Raw genomic sequence first — 24,915 nt, forward strand, 5'->3', positions numbered from 1 at the left:
TAAGTGTCTCGATCTTGAACTTCAAATCCCAGAGGTTGTTCTACATACACCTCTTCCTTTATTGCACCATGCAGAAAAGCGGTCTTGACATCCATCTGATGAAGACTCCATCCTTGCGTAGCAGCAAGGGCTATGATGGATCGGATGGTGGTATATCGAGCCACAGGTGCAAATATATCGTCATAGTCAATTCCTTCCTTTTGAGAGAAGCCACGGGCAACAAATCTTGCCTTAAACTTTTCAGCACTCCCATCAGATCCATGTTTAATCTTGTAGAGCCATTTAGCGGTGACAACAGATTTGTCCTTCGGTCTCGGGACCACATCCCAGACATCATTCTTCATAATAGCCTCATATTCTTCATGCATAGCATCCTTCCAGACTTGATGCTTGATGGCTTCTTCAAAAGATCCAGGTTCAGATTGTATAATAGTACTCATGGCAGCTAGATACCCTTGGTATCTACACGGCTTCTTGCTTTCTCGGAATGTTCCCCTTGGGGCAGCATGACCCTCAGCATCTTCGAGGGTATCCCTAAGCCATGATGGCCTCTTTCCTAGAGAAGGGGAAGGATCAATAGGGTCCATTGGCCCTTCAACATCAGGCATAGTCTCATCCTGGGGTTCTTCCAGATTTCCAGGTCTTTCTTCATGGTTTTTTTCAGATCTAGGAAGATCTACTACTTTCTTCAGGGAAGCATCTTCGTCAAAAGTGACATCATGGCTTATCTCTACTTCCCTTTGACCAGGTACATAGACTCTATATGCCTTAGAAGTCTCACTGTAGCCCACAAACATTCCTTTCTTCCCAGTAGCATCCAGCTTACTTCTCTTTTCTTTCGGCACATGAAAATAGACAGGATATCCAAAAATTCTAAAATGTGAGACATCAGGTTTCTTACCAGAGAAAACCTCTTCGGGAGTTTTGGAGTCCAAAGCGGAATGAGGGCATCGGTTTTGAATGTACACAGCAGTATTTGCAGCTTCTCCCCACAGAAACTTTGGAAGACCCTGGTCACATAGCATGGCACGGGCAGCTTCCACAATAGTCCTATTCTTGCGTTCAGCAACACCATTCTGCTCAGGAGTATATGCAGTGGTAGTCTCCCTCTTAATGCCAGCTTCTCTACAAAAGTCTTTGAACTCATTTGACTCATATTCAGTGCCATTGTCAGTCCTCAAAATCTTGATCTTCTTTCCGGTCATATTTTCCACCAAGGCTTTGAAGGTACGGAACCACATGAAAGCCTCATCCTTCTTCTTCAAGAAGTATATCCAGGTTTTGCGAGAGAAGTCATCAGTAAATGTCATATAGTAAGAACATCCCCCCAGGGATGTTACAGGCAACATACTGGAAAGATCAGAATGGACCAGTTGCAATATCTCAGATGTCTTTGTGACACTTGAGGGGAAAGGCCCCCTTGTATGTTTTCCTTCAGCACAGCCCTTACATACACCTTTATGATTATTTCCAAAATCAGGCATCCTTGTCACCACCTTCCTTGCTTCGGGAAGAGCCTTGTAATGAAGGTGTCCAAATCTTCGGTGCCATAGTTCGGTTTGACGGATAGTATCACAAGTCATAGCTCCCAACGGACTCCCTCCAACCTGGTAGAGTGTACCAACTCTAAAACCAATTGAGATAGCTTCCTTGAAGCTCTTCTTCCACATGAGTACCTTTCCATCAGAGAAAGTTACATTGAATCCTTTGTCTTCCATGGCAGATACAGACACAAGGTTCTTCTTCAATTTGGGTACATAGAGTACATCTTGTAGATGGAGGACTTGTCCTTGAGACAAGTGGAGGGTCACAGTCCCGGTCCCTTTCACAGGATAAGTGGCATTATCCCCAAGGATAATTTCTAGATTAGTATCCCTTTCAACCATGTCAGAAAGTGCTTCCTTGAATCCGGTGATGTGTCTTGAGGCACCACTATCGATTAGCCAGACATCCATAGTGTCGGGCGGAGATGCAGCTGAGAGAGCAGATATTAGAATATACTAATTTCTTTTATCAACAACATTAGACTCCTCATACCTGGTATTTCTGGTCCTTTTAGAAGGTGGATGGTTTCCTTCAAAGTGAGCCTTCCTCTTTCCTTTGGATTTGTCATTTCTTTGATTCCCATTCCTTCGGTTGTTGTTGTTGTCGTCACTATCGGGAGAATTCTTTTGGAAGGGGCATTCTCTAGCATAGTGTCCAGTCCTATGGCAGGTGAAACATTTACCCTTCTTCTTTTGAGTCTTAGTCCTTCCTTTGTCCTTGGAACCACCAGAGTTCTTCTTTCGGGATTGAGCAACATAGGCAGCATTTCTTTCATTATCAAATTCCTTCATCCTTGTTTCTTCTTGCATACATCTAGACAGAAGCTCATCAAAGTTAGGGATGGTATTATTGTTGAGAATGGTAGTTGTGAATACTTTCCATTCATATGGAAGTCCTCCAAGTGCGGTGAGAACCATCTCACGATCAACTATTGTCTCCCCAATAGCTAGCAGATTGTTCCTGGTTTCGGTCAACTTCATAAAGAAAGTTTGAATAGACTCGTCTCGGCCCTTCTTCATATTCTTCAACTTGTTCTTGAGGAATAGCACTTGGTTCACATTGTTTACTCGGAACATAAGTATCAGTTTGTCATACATCTCCTTGGATGTGCCTAGTTCAGATATGTAGGCAACCAGACTCTTATTTATGGATTCCCTGATCAGCAGTTTTGCTCTGATTTCTCCCTTCTTATACTTGTGTTTAACAGCAGCAGAGGCATTTGATGGAGGTTCTTGAATCTTCCCTGTCACATGATCTAGGAGATCATGATCTTCTAATTTGAGATCTAATAACATCTTCCAGGCATGGAAGTCATCACTTCCAGTCAGCTTGTCATTCTCCCTGAATTCAAGCTTAGAGGAATCCATTTCCTTCGATGATGATTGCTATAGATAGAGTTTGTCTTCACCTCAGCTCTGATACCATGTAAAGTTTTGTAGATGTTCTATGCTAAGAGCAATTTCACTTTTCTCACAGCAATCATACAAGTAGATAAGCAAAATGCAGATAGAACATATAAGCAGATCTTACAGAAGACAAATCAGAAACAAGAAAAATGTATGTGTTTGTTTCGGCGGTCAACAGGATGCTTCAACCAGCAAAGTCTCCTTTGGTCAGCCAGCCCAGCATGTGTCACAACAACCCTCCAACCAGTAGATGAGTCAACCCAAGTCAGTTCTACAAAAGTCAACGCTGTCCTGAAAAGTCAACGCAGGGGCAGCAAGCTAAAAGTCAACGCAGCAGCAAAACGGTCAACCCTTTGACCTCGATTTTTGTGCCAGGTAGTATGGCCTTCAAAAATCGAACCTCCCACAAGTTTTCAGCTTGTTTGGACCAAGCGTTGACCAAAGTCAACGCTGGTCAAACTTCTGCGAAACCCTAGCAGCAGAAACCCTAGCAGCAGAAAAATCCTCTTCGTCCTTCCCACGTGTGGCTGAAATTCGTCCTCCAGGTAGCTCGTACTTTTTAGGATGAGAGAGGAAGATGTGAGTTGTGTTGTGATCAAATTCTCTCCAACTTTTCCTGTATATATATATCCATCAATGAGGGTGTGTGACACATATGTTGGGCATGTGAGCCTACATTACAAAACTGGCTGACCTTTGCACATATAATTTATTAAGAATAATAAATTCAAAATATAAGTTCTGCTCATCGGATTAAGACTATTTTTATATGGATTTTACACCTCTCAGAAAGAGGAATCCAACAAAAATATTAGCCTCTTAATCTGAGCATCAGAACATGGAGTTTGGACCTAGTTGTCCAAATTTAACAAGGTGCAAGCATCATCGTAAGCTGGACCATCTAGAAGAGATATTCAATGTGAAGAGTGCCAATACATGGGCCATCCACTAGTGACATATCATAGCACAACTATCCATAAATGTAACCATAAAGAACAAAACAGGAGCCAAGACATATAATCCACTAAATCAATATGCATCAACATCATGGTGAAGTAAGAGGATCTACAATCATCACTATGGCCGACCAAAATGTACTATCTCCAAGCAGAAATAGAAGGTCCATCAGCATCCCAACATGTCACCTATGTCATTTGACGAAAATCACAAGTTTACCACTCACGTAATATGAGGGGTAACAAGGGTTACTCCAAATCCAATTGTTTAAGCTAACGGTGTATTTGTCCGGCTCACCTTTAAAGGTGTATTATAGCATGCATCCGAAGCAACACCCTTAATTTTTGTCTTGTCTTAAGATTACTTCTAGTTTGGGTAGCACAATAACTATTTCATATTCTCCACTACGAACTTTTGAAGGGTTATTCTTTCTGAGTTTGCTATTTTGGATCAAATTCCACAGAAACGAATTGTAAACAAGCAAATTCTCAGACATTATCCACTTCTTGGCTATGAAATGTCAACATTATGAACTTCTGCCAAAATCTCTAAATAGCATAGCTTTATTTTACCGGAGAATTTGAGTTTGTAAAAGATTTTAAATTTTATGAAAAAAGACTATTTCTGGGTCAAGAGTTTCTCTTGAGTCTCTATATTCAGCCTTGCTTGAGCACTATCCATTAAAGCTATCCATGTGACTTGCATTTCAATCTCAAAGTGGGAGGAATATCTATCAACTATTACATGGGAGTACCCTCACACTAGCAGTTTAGAATCCCTCTTGCATCCATGTCTTTTGAATCGCATATCGTCATGTATCCTTAGCCTCATTCTTTCTTGACCTTCTCTCTCTTCTTAATAATTACCTTTTCCTCTCCTTACAGTGTTCTAAGTTTTAGTTTCTGATTGTGAAAACAGCTAACGATTAAAACCTGGAATTTTCCCATCAACTCTCAAATTTTAATCCTCTTACAACCATCTAACACTACAATTTAAAAGGAATCGCTTATACTCATCATGACCTTGGCCTCTTCAATAGTAGCAACCTTGAATATTGTGTGCTAGAATAAACCTTTTATTTCAACTTTTGTTACATATGGCTTCTGACCTGTTTTATGTTTTTCTCTTGGTGCCTGATCCCACAGACTTGTCTAGACCTCTGCAGAATTAGTTCAAGATGGGAAAATAAACTTCTCCCTCTCTGATGCAAAGACTAAAGTTAAATCTCCTTGCCTTCATGACACAGATGAACTGGCCGCTACTGTATGCTCTTTGCTGAGACTGATGGAAGATTTTTCACAAGAATTGATCATCCTCCTTCCAACTTGAGCATTGGATGAAGAGCAGCCCATTGTACATGGACTAAAATTTTACATTGCTCTTTTAAATGAAAATAAATACATCATAAGCATCCATTTGATGATAAATTCTCAACGATGAACAAGGTGTCTTGTGAATATAATAATGCTCCTTATATCTAGATGACTTGCATACAATTATCAGTAACAAGAATGAATCCCCACATTGATTTGTTCCATTAAGGCCAAATAAGTACAGCAGATCTCCATGCACTTCAAACATTACACTGCGTTAGAAAGTCAAAACAAACCGAGTCCTTTGCTCCGATGGAATGATAACAACATGCCACAAATTGCTATAGGCCAAACCTGGAGCAATAATCCCTTGCTTCATCTTGCATCACCTATAATCCATCCCCACAAGAGCGCTGTCCTCTGAAATCACAGAAATGGTTGACATCATTCACAACGATCTCTCATGCAACAATCTTGGAAATGAACTTGGTTGCCTAGCGGTAAACAATCAAAGGTTCTTGATAACTTGAATCACTGTTCCCAAGGGGATGTGTTTGCTAGACTAAATGTAATTGCTAGTTTTTCACTATGGTAACAAAGAATTTTGTTTTTCTTGTTCTCCCTGGTATCATTCAATACAAACCTTTTATCTGGAACATACACCGCTTCTTTCATCTCCCAAGTTAGTCTCCCCAACTCTATAGATTTTCTGCATTTGTTGGTGTGATGTGTCTCCTTCAAGGAAAGCATGCACTTGTTTATTGACCTCAATCCAACTGCAACCAGGTGTCTTGTTTATGCCTCTGTTTCTCATCAATTTTCGTACCTTTTCAATGTCACCCCACCTGCCAAGTGTAGCATACATATTTGACAGAAGGACATAAGGTGCTGTGTTTTCAGGGTCCAATTCAAAAATATGTTCTGCCACTCTTTTAGCTAGATGTAAGTTGTTATGTATTCTACAAGCACTCAGCAAACAAATCCACACAACAGCATCTGGTTTTATTGGCATCCCAATGATTAAGTCTTCTGCTTCATCAAGACGCCCAGCACGGCCGAGAAGGTCAACCATGCATACATAGTGTTCAATTGTAGGTGCGATGTGATAATGTTCTGTCATGCAATTGAAGTGAAAATAGCCCTCATCCACCAGACCTGCATGGCTGCACGCAGACAAAACACTAACTAAGGTGATGTGATCTGGGATCATGTCAGATTGTTTCATTTGCTCAAAGAGTTCAAGGGCCTCCTTCCCACGGCCATTCATGGCATATCCTCCAATCATTGCATTCCATGAGACGACAGCTCGAGGATGCAATTTGTCAAATAGTTCCCTTGCCTTTTCTATGCTCCCACATTGTGCATACATGTCTACAAGGGCAGTCATCACAAAGACATCAGACTGACATCCACTTCTAATTGTTTTTTCATGGATCTCCGTTCCCTGCTCCAAAGCAGCCAATTTGGCACAAGCCGGAAGAATACTTGCATACGTTTTTGAGTTTGGCGTTGCACCTGCTAATTCCATTTGTCGAAAAAGCTTCAGGGCCTTCTCACCATGACCATTCTGTGTGAATCCCGCAATTATCGCATTCCATGAAACCAAGTTTGGTTGAGGCATTTCCTGAAAGAGTTCCAGAGCCTCATTGACAAACCCATTTTGTGCATATCCCGCAATCATTGCATTCCATGAAACCACATCCCTTTGAGGCATTTCATTAAAAAGTCTCAGGGCCTCATCAACAAACCCCTTCTGTGCAAATCCAGTAATCATCGCATTCCATGAAGCCACATTCGGTTCAGGCATTTCCTTGAAGAGCTCGAAGGCCTTGCCAACAAAACCGTTCCGTGCAAGTCCTGCAATCATTGCATTCCACGAGATGGCATCTCGTTGAGGCATTTCCCTGAAAAGATCCAAAGCCTCATCAACAAGCCCGGCCTGTGTGCATCCCGCAATTATCGCAGTCCAAGAGACAATATCTCGTTGATGCATTTTGTCAAACAATTCGCGTGCCTTCTCCATTTGTCCACATTTTCCATACATGTCTACAAGGGCATTAGCAACGGAAAGATCGGACTCAAATCCACTTCTTATAATTTCTTGATGGATTTTTATGCCCTGTTCCAGTGATACCAAGTTCGAACACGCTGAAAGAACGCCTGAAAAAACAAAGGGATCGGGTTGGCAGCCTGTTCGTCGCATTCTGCGAAACAATGCCAATGCCTCTTCAGCAGGACCATGCCTTGCATAAGCTGCAATCATGATTGTCCATGAACACACATCTCTTTCAGTCATTTGGTCAAAAACTCTGCGAGCGTCCACAAGACTTGCACACTTGACATACACGTTCAATAATGTATTGTGAGAAAGTATGTCTCCCGTGAATCCACTCTCTTCCATGTGACAGTGGACTCGTTTGGCATCTGATAAGGATTTCTTTCGAATGCAGCCCTTCAAGAGACAGACATATGCAGAAGACTGTAGGGTTATACCCTTATTGTGCAAAATATCGAGCGTCTCCTTCAAACGGCCATGTTTAGAGAGTGTTTTGACATCGATAGCAGAGGTGTGGATTACATTGTGATTACTTTGTATAGTATGTGCAAATCGCTTAAGGATCGTGTTAATACTCTTCGTTTTTCGGGGATTCGCGTATTCACTTTCCTTTATTCGGAGTTGGGTTCTGCTGATTCTACTCATTTAATTGCAGAAACCACGAAGTTGCTCCTTGCTGCCTGCTGCTAATCATGGAATGCAGTCTGCTAATCATGGAATGCAGTCTAGGAGTCGTAGTGCACCCGTCCAAAAAAAAGAAAAAAATTGGTACAGAATTCTTGTATGGTTCGAGGTGAAGACATCATGGTGAAGTAAGAGGATCTACAATCATCACTATGGCCGACCAAAATGTACTATCTCCATCAAACCCTTGAAAACTTCGTCAAATATTGGATCCCCAACGCCCTTGATTATGGACCAAATAAAACATGTGAAAGAACGTGCAAGCATCATCGTAAGCTGGACCATCTAGAAGAGATATTCAATGTGAAGAGTGCCAATACATGGGCCATCCACTAGTGACATATCATAGCACAACTATCCATAAGTGTAACCATAAAGAACAAAACAGGAGCCAAGACATATAATCCACTAAATCAATATGCATCAACATCATGGTGAAGTAAGAGGATCTACAATCATCACTATGGCCGACCAAAATGTACTATCTCCAAGCAGAAATAGAAGTTCCATCAGCATCCCAACTTGTCACCTATGTCATTTGACAAAAATCACAAGTTTACCACTCACGTAATATGAGGGGTAACAAGGGTTACTCCAAATCCAATTATTTAAGCTAATAGTGTATTTGTCCGGCTCACCTTTAAAGGTGTATTATAGCAAGAAACACCCTTAATTTTGTCTTGTCTTAAGATTACATCTAGTTTGGGTAGCACATTAACTATTTCATATTCTCCACTACGAACTTTTGAAGGGTTATTCTTTTTGAGTTTGCTATTTTGGATCAAATTCCACAGAAAAAAATTGTAAACAAGCAAATTCTCAAACATTATCCACTTCTTGGCTATAGAATGTCAACATTATGAACTTCTGCCAAAATCTCTAAATAGTATAGCTTTTTTTTACCAGAGAATTTGAGTTTGTAAAAGATTTTAAATTTTATGAAGAAAGAGTATTTCTGGGTCAAGAGTCTCTCTTGAGTCTTTATATTAAGCCTTTCTTGAGCACTCACCTATTAAAGCTATCCATGTGACTTGCATTTCAATCTCAAAGTGGGAGGAATATCTAATAACTATTACATGGGAGTACCCTCAGACTAGCAGTTTAGAATCCCTCTTGCATCCATGTCTTTTGAATCGCATATCGTCATGTATCCTTAGCCTCATTCATTCTTGACCTTATCTCTCTTCTTAATAATTACCTTTTCCTCTCCTTACAGTGTTCTAAGTTTTAGTTTCTGATTGTGAAAACAACTAACCATTAAAACCTGGAATTTTCCCATCAACTCTCAAATTTTAATCCTCTTACAACCATCTAACACTACAATTTAAAAGGAATCGCTTATACTCGTCATGACCTTGGCCTCTTTAATAGTAGCAACCTTGAATATCGTGTACTAGAATAAAACTTTTATTTCAACTTATGTTACATATGGCTTCTGACCTATTTTATGTTTTTCTCTTGGTGGTTGATCCCACAGACTTGTCTAGACCTCTGCAGAATTAGTTCAAGATGGGAAAATAAACTTCTCCCTCTCTGATGCAAATACTAAAGTTGAATCTCCTTGCCTTCATGACACAGATGAACTGGCCGCTATTGTATGCTCTTTGTTGAGATTGATGGAAGATTTTTCACAAGAATTGATCATCCTCCCTCCAACTCAAGCACTGGATGAAGAGAAGCCTATTATACATGGACTAAATTTTTACAATGCTCTTTTAAATGAAAATAAATACATCATAAGCATCCATTTGATGATAAATTCTCAACGATGAACAAGGTGTCTTGTGAATATAATAATGCTCCTTATATCTAGATGACTTGCATACAATTATCAGTAACAAGAATGAATCCCCACATTGATTTGTTCCATTAAGGCCAAATAAGTACAACAGATCTCCATGCACTTCAAACATTACAGTGCTTTAAAAAGTCAAAATAAACCGAGTCCTTTGCTCCGATGGAATGATAACAACATGCCACAAATTGCTATAAGCCATACCTGGAGAAATAATCCCTTGCTTCATTTTGCATCACCTATAATCGCCATAAGAGCACTATCCTCTGAAATCGCAGAAATGGTTGACATCGTTCACAACAATCTCTCATGCAACAATCTTGGAAATGAACTTGGTTGCCTAGCGGTGAACAATCAAAGATTCTTGATAACTTGAATCACTGTTCCCAAGGGGATGTATTTGCTAGACTAAATGTAATTTCTAGTTATTCAATATGGTTACAAAGAATTTTGTTTTTCTTGTCCTCCCTGATATCATTCAATACAAACCTTTTATCTGGAACATACACCGCTTCTTTCATCTCCCAAGTTAGTCTCCCCAACTCTATATATTTTCTGCATTTGTTGGTGTGACGTGTCTCCTTCAAGGAAAGCATGCACTTGTTTATTGACCTCAATCCAACTACAACCAGGTGTCTTGTATATGCCTCTATTTCTCATCATTTTTCATACCTTTTCAATGTCACCCCACCTGCCAAGTATAGCATACATATTTGACAGAAGGACATAAGGTGTTGTGTTTTCAAGGTCCAATTCAAAAATATGTTCTGCCACTCTTTTAGCTAGATGTAAGTTGTTATGTATTCTACAAGCACTCAGCAAACAAATCCACACAACAACATCTGGTTTTATTGGAATCCCAATGATTAAGTCTTATGCTTCATCAAGACGCCCATCATGGCCAAGAAGGTCAACCATGCATACATAGTGTTCAATTGCAGGTGCGATGTGATAATGTTCTGTCATGCAATTGAAGTGAAAATAGCCCTCATCCACCAGACCTGCATGGCTACACGGAGAAAAAACACTAACTAAGGTGATGTGATTTGGGGTCATGTCAGATTGTTTCATTTGCTCGAAGAGTTTTAAGGCCTCCTTCCCACAGCCATTGATGGCATATCCTCCAATCATTGCATTCCATGAGACGACAACTCGAGGATGCAATTTTTCAGATAGTTCCCTTGCCTTTTCTATGCTCCCACATTGTGCATACATGTATACAAGGGCAGTCATCACAAAGACATTAGACTGGCATCCACTTCTAATTGTTTTTTCATGGATCTCCATTCCTTCCTCCAAAGCAGCCAATTTGGCACAAGCTGGAAGAATACTTGCATATGTTTTTGAGTTTGGTGTTGCACCTGCTAATTCCATTTGTCGAAAAAGTTTCAAGGCTTTCTCACCATGACCATTCTGTGTGAATCCCGCAATTATCGCATTCCATGAAACAAAGTTTGGTTGAGGCATTTCCCGAAAGAGTTCCAGAGCCTTATTGACAAACCCAATTTGTGCATATCCCTCAATCATTGCATTCCATGAAACCACATCCCTTTGAGGCATTTCATTAAAAAGTCTCAGGGCCTCATCAACAAAACCCTTCTGTGCAAATCCAATAATCATGGCATTCCATGAAGCCACAATCGGTTCAGGCATTTCCTTGAAGAGCTCAAAGGCCTTGCCAACAAAACCGTTCCGTGCAAGTCCTGTAATCATTGCATTCCATGAGATGGCATCTCGTTGAGGAATTTCCCTTAAAAGATCCAAAGCCTCATCAACAGTCTTGCACTGTGTGCATCCCGCAATTATCGCAGTCCAAGAGACAATATCTCATTGACGCATTTTGTCAAACAATTCGCGTGCCTTCTCCATTTGTCCACATTTTCCATACATGTCTACAAGGGCATTAGCAACTTAAAGATCGAACTCAAATCCGCTTCTTATTATTTCTTGATGGATTTTTACGCCTTGTTCCAGTGATACCAAGTTCGAACAGGCTGAAAGAATGGCTGAAAAAACAAAGGGATCGGGTTGGTAGCCTGTTCGTCGCATTCTGCAAAACAATGCCAATGCCTCTTCAGCAGGACCGTGCCTTGCATAAGCTGCAATCATGATTGTCCATGTGTTTAAAATGGAAACAAGAAATGCTAAAAATAAAAGTGCTAAAAATAGCATTGCTATAAATAGTAGTTTGGGTACCAGTGCTGGATTGAGCAACAGGGAATGAAAAATGGAAGTGCTAAAAATAGCATTCTATTTTTAGTAGTTCAAGATGGATTCCTATTTTTAGTCAGTCCTTGGACTAAAATAGGAAGTAAAATTCGAATTTTAACTTAACAGCTTTTTGAAAATAAATTAATTAATTCACCATGAGTTAATTAGTTGTGAAAAATCAAACATGAAGTCTATGCGAGGACATGCAACAATTTCTCTATTAATTGAGGAATTTATCCATGAGTTAAAGAGATAAGGATGAGTTCTAATTTGAGTTATAATTAGTTGGCTCAGTTAACTGAGTCAAGTCCAGTTAGATTGATTTAAAGAGTTTGTTTAAATTAATGTGAGTTTAGTTAGTTAATGCATGCTTGCATATAACTGTTGCACTTCAGGTAGCTCAATATTCTCTCATGAATAACTCATGCATGTCAGTTCAGATAGGGACCCAGTTGAGATTAGAGGAGGGACAATGTACTATCAGTTGGATGGATTTTTACTATAAAGGAAACTCATCCATGGAGAAGGATTTATCTCCTTTAGGATTGCGCAGTTAGATTAGAGGTTAGTGAGTGTGTGAAGAGGCCAATTCACACAAATGGCTGCACTGGACCCCAAGGAAAATTGTGCAAAGAAATAGGAGGCTTGGAGGGCAGAGGAGAAGGTTTGAGAGAGGCCTTTAACTGTCTATGAGCAGTAGAGGGATTGCAGAGAGAACATGATAGCTTGTGAGCTGATTCTTTTTGTAATCTGGACTATATTTCCACTTGTATGATAATACAGAGTTCGGGTTTTAGGCTAAGGCTTTCCCTGGGTTATTTCTTCTGAGTTATGTGTGATTGCTTCTCATTCTCAGTTGTATGTGATCTCATTGATCGTGCTAAAATTGATTAAGCTTCCGCAAAGTGTTGTAGAAGTAGATCTTGTCTTGTGTTTTAGTATATTGCATAATCTGTTGATCTATAGTGGGAATTTCTACATGGTATTAGAGCTAGCTGATTTGTAGAAAAAATCTACATGGTATCAGAGCAAAGGTGATCAAGGAAGAACAATATACGAGAAGGGAGAAGTTCGAAGTTTGTTATTCCTGAATATAGAAATCGAGTTCTTATCACATCTCAATTTCACCAATGGCATTCAACGGTTTGAGGCTTGAGTATGCACTTGATGGCAGCTCAAACTATATAGCCTGGAAGGATCACATGGAAGCAGTATTAGAGGATAACGGGTTAAAGGACTTCATTGATCAAGAAGTCCCCAAGCCTGCAGCATCTAGTGCCCAAGAATTGGCGGAATGGAAGAAATGTGTGGCTAGAGCAAGGAGAATCCTTCTAGAGGGAGTTCGAGACCACATAGTCTCGAGTCTCCATGGGAAGGAGACACCGTTTTCAATGTGGAAAACATTGAAAGATCTATATCAGAATAGCAATGATCAGAGGAAGCTGGCACTGAAAGACAAGCTTCGTAAGATCAAGTGTGAAAAGGGCGACACGATCTCTACGTATCTGAACAAGCTCACCACCTGCAGGGATGAGCTTGGAAGTGTAGGGATCGCAACAGCTGATGATGACATGGTGAGTCTTGCACTTCTCGGTCTTCCTAAGAGCTGGCATAGCTACCTGGACTCGGTTAATGGAAGAGAGAAATTGCCAGATTGGGAACGTCTTTGGTTGGATCTGATGCAGGAGGAGATAAGAAGAAGCACCAAAGATGGTTCTTCATCCATGGAGGATGAAGAAAACTACGCCTTAGCGAGTAAGGCAAAGAAGGGGAAGGAGAAGGATTCTCTTTCCCAATCCATTTCTTCCCAAGGTGGGAAGAAGTTTGACAAATCGAAAGTGCGATGCTTTCGTTGTCATGAGGTGGGCCATTTTGCTACAAATTGTCCACTGAGGAAATCCAAGAAGGAATCTGTGGAAGGATCAGAAGGTGAGGCACTAGCCTCACAGTTCGAGTTGGATTTCACACTGTTTACATGCATGGTTTCATCCATGGTGGGAAGTGGTTGGTTTCTTGACAGTGGAGCTTCTTTCCACATGACTGGCAACAAGAGTTTGTTCAGTACTTTGGAGGAGAAAGATCTCCAGATACTCATAGTGATGGGTAACGATGAAAAGTATAGTGTCTCGGGTGTAGGCACAGTTGTTTTTCAGAGGGAGCATGGAGCTTGCATTACCTTGACCGATGTCAAGTATGTACCAGGACTAAAGAGAAATTTGGTGTCGATCGCGATGCTGGAAGACAGAGGCTATGATGTAGTCTTCAGTAAGGGAAAGGCTTTCCTTAGACACATCATCACTAGACAGGTGAAGCAGATCGGTTCACGGGTCAAGAACCTGTATGCTCTTGAGGTTCAAGATGCATGCAAAGCCTTGAGGAGCAAGGCAACTAATGGAGACTCGGTGGTTGAGAGGGAGAGTACATTACCTCTCAACATGCAGTGCCAGTAGAAGTCTCAGATGATTATGGAGGAGCCACGATTGGTAAAGCAACTTCAGGAGGTTGTGGAGCAGCCACAACTAGAGAAATTGAGAGGAGATCGAGTAAAGACATTTACTCATGCAGAGACCTCCAATAGGGGGAAATTTCGAGCCAGGTGGGCAGAGGGATCACATGCATCCATACCTCCAGGTAGGAGGTGGGGCGATGTGGAGTGACAGTCCCAAGAAGGCTGGAATAGGGGCAGGATCCTTGAGGTACCCAACCTCTTTGATTCGAATTTGCTACAGGAGCCCCAACGAGGAGTAGCAGGATTGGCTGAGTGGGTAGAGACAGATGTGGATGGAGCGGCAGAGAGAGCTACAGTGCAGGAGTCCTAGGACTGTGTAGAGCTAGCAGGCTGCAACAATGCGAGAGGCACAGGAGTGTTGCACCACTGTAGGATGGCATAGAGAGGTGTGCAACGGTGCGAGATGCATGGAGTGTTGCAGCAGCTCAGAGGTCAGAGAGGGAGCACTTGTCAGCAACAAGTAGAGCTTCAGCATCAGAGTATGTTTCTAGCCCAATAGAGAGGTTAGTGGGGAGTTTTTTTTGTTTCTAGAGTTGTTGGAGCAACCACACTTGGTAGAAGTGTTGCATGCAAAAAATTCCAAAGGTACAGGATTAGGTTCGAGTTGAAGCCTTTCTTGTTGAGAGGGAGTGTTGAAAATGGCAACAAGAAATGCTAAAAATAGCACTGCTATAAATAATAGTTTGGGTACCAGTGCTGGATTGAGCAACAGGGAATGAAAAATGGAAGTGCTAAAAATAACATTCTATTTTTAGCAGTTCGGGATGGATTCCTATTTTTAGTCAGTCCCTAGACTAAAATAGGAAGTAAAATTCGAATTTGAACTTAACAGTTATTTGAAAATAAATTAACTAGTTCACCATGAGTTAATTAGTTGTGAAAAAACAAACATGAACTCTATGTGAGGACATGCAAGAGTTTCTCTATTAATTGAGGAATTTATCCATCAGTTAAAGAGATAAGGATGAGTTCTAATTTGAGTTGTAATTAGTTGGCTTAGTTAACTGAGTCAAGTCCAGTTAGATTGATTTAAATAGTTTGTTTAAATTAACGTGAGTTCAGTTAGTTAATACATGCTTGCATATAACTGTTGCACTTCAGATAACTGAATATTCTCTCATGAATAACTCATGCATGCTAGTTCAAACAGAGACCCAGTTGAGATTAGAGGAGGGACAGTGTACTATCAGTTGGATGGATTTTTCCTATAAAGGAAACTCATCCATGGAGAAGGATTTATCTCCTTCAGGATTGTGCAGTTAGATCATAGGTTAGTGAGTGTGTGAAGAGGCCAATTCACACAAGTGGCTGCACTGGACCCCAAGGAAAATTGTGCAAAGAAATAGGAGGCTTGGAGGGCAGAGGAGAAGGTTTGAGAGAGGCCTTTGACTGTCTATGAGCAGCAGAGGGATTGCAGAGAGAACAAGATAGCTTGTGAGCTGATTCTTTTTGTAATCCAGACTATATTTCCACTTGTATGATAATATAGAGTTGGGGTTTTAGGCTGAGGCTTTCCCCGGGTTATTTCTTTTGTGTTATGTGTGATTGCTTCTCATTCTCAGTTATATGTGTTCTCATTGCTCGTGCTCAAATTGATTAAGCTTCCACAAAGTGTTGTAGAAGTAGATCTTGTATTTTGTTTTAGTATATTGCATAATCTATTGATCTAAAGTGGGAATTTCTACACCATGAGCACACATCTCTTTCAGTCATTTGGTCAAAAAGTCTGCGAGCGTCCACAAGACTTCCACACTTGACATACACATTCAATAATGTCTTGTGAGAAAGTATGTCTCCCGTGAATCCACTCTCTTCCATGTGACAATGGACTCATTTGGCATCTGATAAGGATTTCTTTCGAATGCAACCCTGCAAGAGACAAACATATGCAGAAGACTGTAGGGTTATACCCTTATTGTGAAAAATATCGAGTGTCTCCTTCAAACGGCCATGTTTAGAGGGTGTTTTGACATCGACAACAGAGGTGTGGATTACATTGTGATTACATTGTATAGTATGTGAAAATTGCTTAAGGATCGTGTTAATACTCTTTGTTTTTCAGGGGATTCGCATATTCAATTTCCTTTATTCGGAGTTGGGTTCTATTGATTCTACTCATTTAATTGTAGAAACCATGAAGTTACTCCCTGCTGCCTGCTGCTAACCATGGAATGCAGTCAGGGAGTCGTAGTGCACCAATCCAAAAAAAAAAAGAAAAAATTGGTACAGAATTCTAGTAGGGTTCGCAGATTTGAAGACAAAGTTCTGCTCAAATATGTTTGAGAGAAGAGTGTCTGTAAAAGGGTAATTGTTTCGGAATGGAACAGGCTGAACTAGTTAGTAATTTCGAATCTGAATGTTTGATTCAATCAGATTGTTTGTGATTGATGGAATCAACCATTGGTGTTAAACAAGGTTGTACAATGTTCCCTACCTTGTTTGGGATTTATATTAATGAGTGGGAGGCATTCCTATACGAGTATATTTACGATATCGATGACTCCGTTTTTCATCAGGGGTTGATATCTATTCTACTTTTCGCTAACGACATGATCCTCCTCTCCTCATCCTCGGAAGGATTACAGAAGCAGTTGGATGCCTTAGTTCTATCTTGTGATCTTCGATAGTTGACGGTCAACCTAGGTAAAACCAAGGCAATGATATTCAATGGGGTGAAGAAAAATTCATACATTTACTTCATATTTAGAGGGAGGAGGTTGAGATCACCAACCATTATACTTACTTGGGGGTGTAATTCTCAGGTCCTCGCTTCAGTTTGCGACCAACGCTTCAGCCTCAGATCAATAAAGGATATGGATCCTTAGCCCTTCTTAGGAGACGATCCTTTCAACATCACTTCCAGGACATCTCATCTAGGTTGAGCCTCATGGACACCTTGATCCGTCCCACTGTTCAATATGGCTCAGAGATCTGGGGACCGTCTTTACATTAGTCAAATTGGGTTTCAGCTGAGAGAGTCTTGATTCTTCTTCTTCTCCGCATCATTAGATGCAAACAGACAGTACCTCAACACATCATCCTTGCAAAGTTTGGAGCTCATCCTTTTCGGCTTGAGACGGTCTTCAAATTGGTTTCATTTTTGCATCGTGTCCAAAGCTTTGCAGACTCGATAAAGAGTAAGGACCAATATCCTTACTTGGCATATTTCTCTTCTGAGACTATTATTCATTCTACTCCCTCGGGCCGAGCCAGATGTTGGTTTACAGGAGTTCCAGATCTCTTAGAGTTAGTGGGAATTCAATTGGATCGTCTCCCTCCTTTCTGATAATCCTTAGATGCACCTAGTCACCTTTTACCTACTACACAGGCATTGAACAAGATCATCAAGGAGGAAATCTATAGGCAGTTTGTTCAGGTCACCTCGGTCAATCCTCTGGGAGGGTTGCACCCAAAGATGACCTTCTATGCTAAGCACTTCTTGGAGTTGAGATACGGGCTCATTGTTCAACCCCAATGTACGCTTTGCCGCTCGATGCATGCTCTTCGCATTCCTCTAGGCTAGTTCAGAGTAAGTTCTCATAGACTTCGGGTAGAGATGGACCACCAGATTGATAGACCAAACAAAATCTGCCAGGTATGTCATTTGCATGAAGTGGAGATCGAGGTGCACTTCATTTTTGGTTGCTCTATCTACTACGAGATCAAAGGAAGGCTCCATTGCTTATTCAAAGATTCTTAGACCCACACCGACATTTTCAAGTATCTCGACCAGAGATGTTTGGCCCTATATATGCAAGAGGCATTTAGGGTCATAGTGCATATTATTTAGCCTCCCATTAGACCGGACCCCACATAGAGGATCACCACATTTTTTAGGGTACTACCTTCAGACAAGGGAACAAAGAGATCGATGCATATTAGTACACATCTAGATTCTAGATCAATGAATATTCATTGGACCTCACCCCACGACATGAGATCTCAACAGCATATACATCCTAGATCTGTTCCTGGGAGATAGACTAGGTCCTCGAGACCTCGACAATGAGCGAACTCCCCAAGACAATGATTTAGTGGACTGGCCGCACTTTCCACCAGTGCTTCATCGGGCCAACAAACATTGTCGAGTTTCTTTAGTGTTCTTCATTCAACCTTGGATGTTAGGAAAGATGGGTTTGATCCTCAGACTTATTAGCCCTTGGATCTTCATTGCGAGAGCTACATATTAGTTACTTCATGCATTGTATCTATAGTTTTGTTTCTCTAGTTTTGTATAGACATAATTGTACTCAACAATCCTTTTGGCCTACTTTATGGTCAATAATTAGACATAAATATAATTATTTTATTTTATCTTTATGACAATCCCTTCAATCTTGAATCGAAGAGGGATTGAACATTTTATATTGACAATCCTTTCAATCTCAGATCAAAGAGGGATTGAACATTTTGTATTTCATTGAACGCAATGAACTCCCCATGGACCATACCAGAAGGAAAGAAGAGTACGTGTATCCAAAGAAACCATTCAGCCCATCAAAACTTGGACAAATACACTCTCACCCAATTGTGGATGACTGTATTTTCGAATTTAATTTTATACCCAACTGGTTGTGAAAGTCCATAGGGAATAAACAATAATGTACATTACTCCTTCTATGTGCATTTACGAACTAGCTAAGCTACCCTTGCCTTGTTAGGAACACTATAAATATTACCCAATCACAATTTCTTTACAATTTGACTACGAATAGTTATATTTTTTTAAAAGTCAATGTTTATAGGTGGAGATTGATAAATATTATTGAATACTATCCAACAATAAGTAAATTAGTGGTGTGGTGATATGTCTAGGCGAAGGTCAATGATGGAGGCATTGGTGGCTTACTCGAAGAGGGAGGAGGTATTTCTCAAATATATCTTATGTTCTGGGGACAAACTTATCAACAAATGGAATATGGTTCAAGTCCTCAATTAAAATTAAGAAGTCAAGATTAGCTAGAGGAAATGTAAAGAATCAGGTCATCTTACTATATCTAAACCATTGGAGACGAGGTGATTCCAAGAGAGGAAATGCTTATAAACCAAACATTAAAAGATCTAGATAAACACTCAACTGAGGTTCCAACAGAGGAGGATGCGACAAATAATTAATTTGATCAAGTTGACAAGGTATGGTATAAAGGCATCAATGATTTCAAGGTGGTACCTAATATTAAAATTTTAAAGGAAGTCAGACGTTGTCAGGGAGAAAGTTATTATCACATGTTCGATCACAAATTATCCATGTAGAGGTGGAGGGTAGAAGTTTCTAGAGATAGATGTATAAAATGAGGTTTCGAGCTTAGGTTTTGAGGAAGGTTGTGGTACATGATTGTGTTGGGGATTAAGAGCTTTGTCATAAGAAGCACAACCTAAAGGTGTACATGAAATGTGGGGGTGGGAGTGGGTTGGGTGGGCAGGTGAGGGGGGGAACCTTGAAAAATAAGTGGTTCTAAGAAGTAAATATAAAAGAAAGTGAATTAGAGCATAAAAAGAGAAGGTAAGGTAGGTCATGGGTGAGCATGTGGGTATGAATAAGTTCTAGAAAGACATGTATAGAATGAGGTTTTGAGCTCAAGTTTTGAGGAAGGTTGTGGTACAGGATTGTGTTGGGGATTAAGAGCTTTGTCATAAGAAGCACAACCTAGAGGTGTACATGAAATGTGGGGGTGGGAGCAGGGTGAGGGCAGGAGCGGGGTGAGGAGGGGAACCTTGAAGAATAAGGGGTTCTAAGAAGTAAACATAAAAGGAAGTGCGTTAGATCAAAAAAGAGAAGGTAAGGTAGGTCATGGGTGAGCATGTGGGTCTGGAGAAGACTACCTCTATAATGGAGAAAGTCCTAACATGGAACTTTATTAAGAAATCACTGTTTTTAGATTCTCTACATTCATGGATGGAGAAGGTATGGTTAGGGTTTATGGTGTACCTTGAAGTTTCATATCCTAATTTATGGTCGGTTTGCCTTGGAGTTTCAATCTGAGGCTAATGTCAAAAAAGTATTAGCAAGAAAATGGTTTTGGTGTACACCATTACTACATTTGGAGAAGTGAATGCCAGGTTTTAATTCCAGAAGGAAAAAAGGTTTGCTCAACTAATATGGGTGAAACTTCCAAGTGTTTCCATGGAACTTTGGAACAAAGAAGCTTTAAAGGCAATGACAGATGGTCTAAGGCAAGTTCACAGATACAATAGTGAATTTATAGTCCAAAGTTGATAAGAAATTTGTTAATATTGGTGGAATTTGACCTTCGAGAGGGTCTTCTAGAGGAAATCAAGATAGGATGAGGTAAATGGAAGTTTATGCAATCATTGGACTATTGGAAATTTTCATTTATATGCGTGAATTGTCATGTCACTGGACATGTTTGGAAATATTATCCAAGATCAATTAGAATGTGGGTTTAAAGGAAAGTAGAAAGAGCTCCAATAGATATTTTGAAAGGTGAAGGGCCCATTGTTAGATAAGTTGAAGCCAAAGGGGGTATGCAATCCATCTAAGAGGTAGGTAGCATAGAAAAGGATAAAGCAAAGGGAGAAGTTGTAGCTAAAGAATGATTTTTGGAGGATGAAAGAAAGGTCCCATTGTCAAAGAATAGTGAGGTGACACTGATGTCTAATAAAGTAGGTCCAATGTTTGATTCTACCAAAGAGGCAAAGGAAAATAATAAGTATAATATTCTTCCTTCCATCCTTGAGAAACTTGGGTTACATAAGAAAAAAACCAATGCTTCACCCAGAAGATTTCTTATTACGGTAGCTATCTCGTCATCTAAAATTAAGGTTTAATTTGTGTTTTTCTTAAACATTATTAGTGACAAATAATCTTTAAAAACGCTCCTCATATGGCAGACGCTTCCATAATTTCACATAGGCAACCAACGAACCAATAGATTATGATCACAACACATATTTATCGTTATTGATTGAATTACAATTTAGTTGATGCTTAACCTTAAGGAAGACTCATTTGACACTAGGACACTGTGGTGAAGGATTGTGTACACATTTTAGGAAAAAGAGACCAAGTGAACTACAGAGTGGAGGCAACAACAAATCAAGGGAGTGTTTGGTGAAAAGGCAAGTAGATGGTCAAATAAGGAGAGGTTTTGTTCATGAAAATAATTTTTGGAGGTGACTCAAGCCTAGATTTGCAATCCCTTCTACACACAACCGAGAGAGGACAAAGTGAATTTGAGGTTTTATATTTGCTTGGGTTCTCTAGCATGGAAAAACATGCCATATACTTTCACTCCCAACATGTGGACTTCCTAAGAAATTTGATTGGTAAACTACCATGTATTCCACTAGACAGTTTGTCACAACAAACCTAATATAATATATTGAAATCCAAAATCTATACTATAAGGGTTAACTTTCATTATATTTATGGGTTTATTAATGCATACGATATATAAATGATAAAAATAGAGAAAATATAAAACAATCACTCACAAACCACAATAACACCAATATATGACCTGGTAAACCCTTTCGCGAGAAAACCAAGCTAGAAGGTGAGGCTACTATGCTCTCTCTTTCTCTAAATAATAATGCAAATAAAAAGTAGCTATACCTATGTCGAATGAACTACTACAGAAAATAATCCATCTCCCTATCCACTCTCAACTACTCTTCTTTACTATGGAATAAAATGCACTAGAATAGAATCGAACCCCTTTTCCTCCTAGTACCCAATTTATAACACAATTCGAGGACAAACTAGGGGTTAAAGTTGGCACATTCAATCCTTGAAATACGTTAAAACTTGACTCTCCTATAGTCTTATTAATAGGTCCCACGTGGCTAACCCCTTTTCCATAAGTAAAGGGGGATGATGTGGGATCCTCTCAAATTATGTTGGTCAAACATGATAGATCAACTTCTGTGAGGCATAACTTTTGCATCTAAAATCTAATTGACATTATTCTTGAACACTTGGAAAGATATTTGAGTGTATAAATAGTGCCAAGGGGTGTGGTAGATATATATATAGATGGCGCCACTGAGGCTTGACTTTCGAGACTACTTTGCCTTGGGAAGTGTGAACTACCTTGGAAAGTGTGAAAATGTGGTTGATTGTGAGAATGATATATATGAGAGATACATCATCGCATTTTTTTCAACTTTCCTTTGAGGACTAAGAGTGATGAGAAGTTGGAGTTGAAACTATCCTATTCAAACCAATCTATAATAATAGGTGATAAATCCAATTTTACTAGGAAGATCTACTCTTTCGAGATGGCCCAATTGCTACAGCAATAGTGCCACCAATATCCCACAAATCTTGTTGAAGATTTCCCCTAGAGGGCTTGTCCAACACTTAGATTTATTTCCTCTTAATGGTAGTTAAGGTTGAGATGAGAATCTCCCCTTTCACATGATCGTTTGTAGTTCAAGCGATAATTGTAAGAACTATGTAATAACAAAACTGTAGCTATAAGTTAGTCTATTAAGAATAAACTATAAGCTAAAGCTATAAAAAAAAGCATAGAAGAATCAATCCAATAGACAGGTATTTTCCTTAAGGGTATGTATGCTTCGTCGCTCGATGCATGCTCTTCGCATTCCTCTAGGCCAGTTCAGGGTAGGTTCTCATAGACTTCGAGTAGAGATGGACCACCAGATTGATAGACCAAACAAAATCTGCCAGGCATGTCATTTTGAGGAAGTGGAGATCGAGGTGCACTTCATTTTTGGATGCCCTGTATACTACGAGATCAAAGGAAGGCTCCATTTCTTGTTCAGAGATTGTTAGACCATCACTGACTTTTTCAGGTATCTCGATAAGAGATGTTTGGCCCTATATATGCAAGAGGCTTTCAGGATCCAAGTGCATATTCTTCAGCCTCGTATTAGACCAAACCCCACACAGAGGATCACAACATTTTTTAGGGTACTACCTTCAGACAAGGGCACCAAGAGATCGATGGATACTAGTACACATCCAGACTCTAGATCAATGAATATTCATTGGACCTCACCCCGCCACACGAGATCTTAGCAACATATACGTCTTAGATCTGTTCCTGGGAGATGGACTAGGTCCTCCAGACCTCGACAACGAGTGAACTTCCCAAGACAATGATTTAGTGGACAAGCCACACTTTCCACCAATGCTTCATCGGGCCAACAAACATTGTCGAGTTTCTTCAGTGTTCTTCATTTAGCCTTGGATGTTAGGAAAGATGGGTTTGATCCTCAGACTTGTTAGCCCTTGGATCTTCTTTGCAAGAGCTAGATATTAGTTACTTCATGCATTGTATTATAGTTTTGGTTCTCTAGTTTTGCATAGACATCATTGTACTCAACAATCCTTTTGACCTACTTTATGGTCAATAATTAGACATAAATATAATTATTTTATTTTATCTTTATGACAATCCCTTCAATCTTGAATCGAAGAGGGATTGAACATTTTATATTGACAATCCTTTCAATCTCAGATCGAAGAGGGATTGAACATCTTGTATTTCATTGAACGCAATGAACTCCCCATGGACCATACTAGAAGGAAAGAAGAATACGTGTATCCAAAGAAACCATTCAGCCCATCAAAACTTGGACAAATACACTCTCACCCAATTGTGGATGACTGTATGTTTGAATTTAATTTTATACCCAATTGGTTGTGAAAGTCCATAGGGAATAAAAAATAATGTAAATTACTCCTTCTATGTGCATTTACGAAATAACTAGGCTACCCTCACCTTGTTAGGAATGCTATAAATATTACCCAATCACAATTTATTTACAATTTGACTACGGATAGTTATATTTTTTTAAAAGTCAATGTTTATAGGTGGAGATTGATAAAGATTATTGAATACTATCCAACAATAAGTAAATTAGTGGTGTGGTGATATGTCTAGGCGTAGGTCAAGGATGGAGGCATTGGTGGCTTACTCGAAGAGGGAGGAGGTATTTCTCAAATATATCTTATGTTCTAGGGACAAACTTATCGACAAATGGAATATGGTTCAAGTCCTTGATTTGGTATATACAATTACTCAAAAATATACAAATATACTTATATAACCTGGGTATTCTATAAATAATGCGATTTTTGATTATTCCTAACAGATAAATAATCATATAGATGGCTTACTTGTCAATAGAAATATGCACTCATATATAATGATTACTTTGTTTAAGAAATTAAACAAAGTAATTATAAAAACATATCGCATTCATAACAATGTATATCGCTGACATATATCTTTGAAATATAACAATTCTAAATCTTCATAAATGATATAATGAAGAACTGTTGGAAAAGCATACGTATATCAACAATAGCAGCTTTTTAAAAGGAATGCTTCATCACATAAGAAAATAAGACAAAAGAACAATGATAGAAATACCGCATGCATTTGAGCCTTGCCATGTAAATAACACTTTGATTCCACTTTATTATTTGAGAAAACCTCTAGGAGATG

At 39.6% G+C, this 24,915-nt stretch overlaps 1 protein-coding gene and 1 pseudogene across 1 annotated transcript; both read right to left on the reverse strand.

Annotated features, from left to right (window-relative positions):
• Positions 1-5,356: 5,356 nt before the first annotated feature.
• On the reverse strand, positions 5,357-8,312 carry LOC149228510 (pentatricopeptide repeat-containing protein At2g13600-like). The gene is made up of 2 exons (XM_089378245.1): positions 5,865-8,312; positions 5,357-5,641 (listed from the first exon to the last, which is right to left on the reverse strand). The coding sequence occupies exon 1, from the start codon at positions 7,920-7,922 to the stop codon at positions 5,868-5,870; it is 2,055 nt and encodes a 684-aa protein (XP_089234371.1). The 5' UTR covers positions 7,923-8,312; the 3' UTR covers positions 5,357-5,641; positions 5,865-5,867.
• Positions 8,313-10,248: 1,936 nt separating this feature from the next.
• Positions 10,249-16,294, reverse strand: LOC149228511 (pentatricopeptide repeat-containing protein At4g33990-like; annotated as a pseudogene).
• Between the last annotated feature and the right edge of the window lie 8,621 nt (positions 16,295-24,915).

This window comes from Pinus tabuliformis, chromosome J (genome assembly GCF_031772625.1).
Source record: "Pinus tabuliformis cultivar Carrire ecotype Pingquan chromosome J, CPIR1, whole genome shotgun sequence".
NCBI lineage: Eukaryota > Viridiplantae > Streptophyta > Pinopsida > Pinales > Pinaceae > Pinus > Pinus tabuliformis.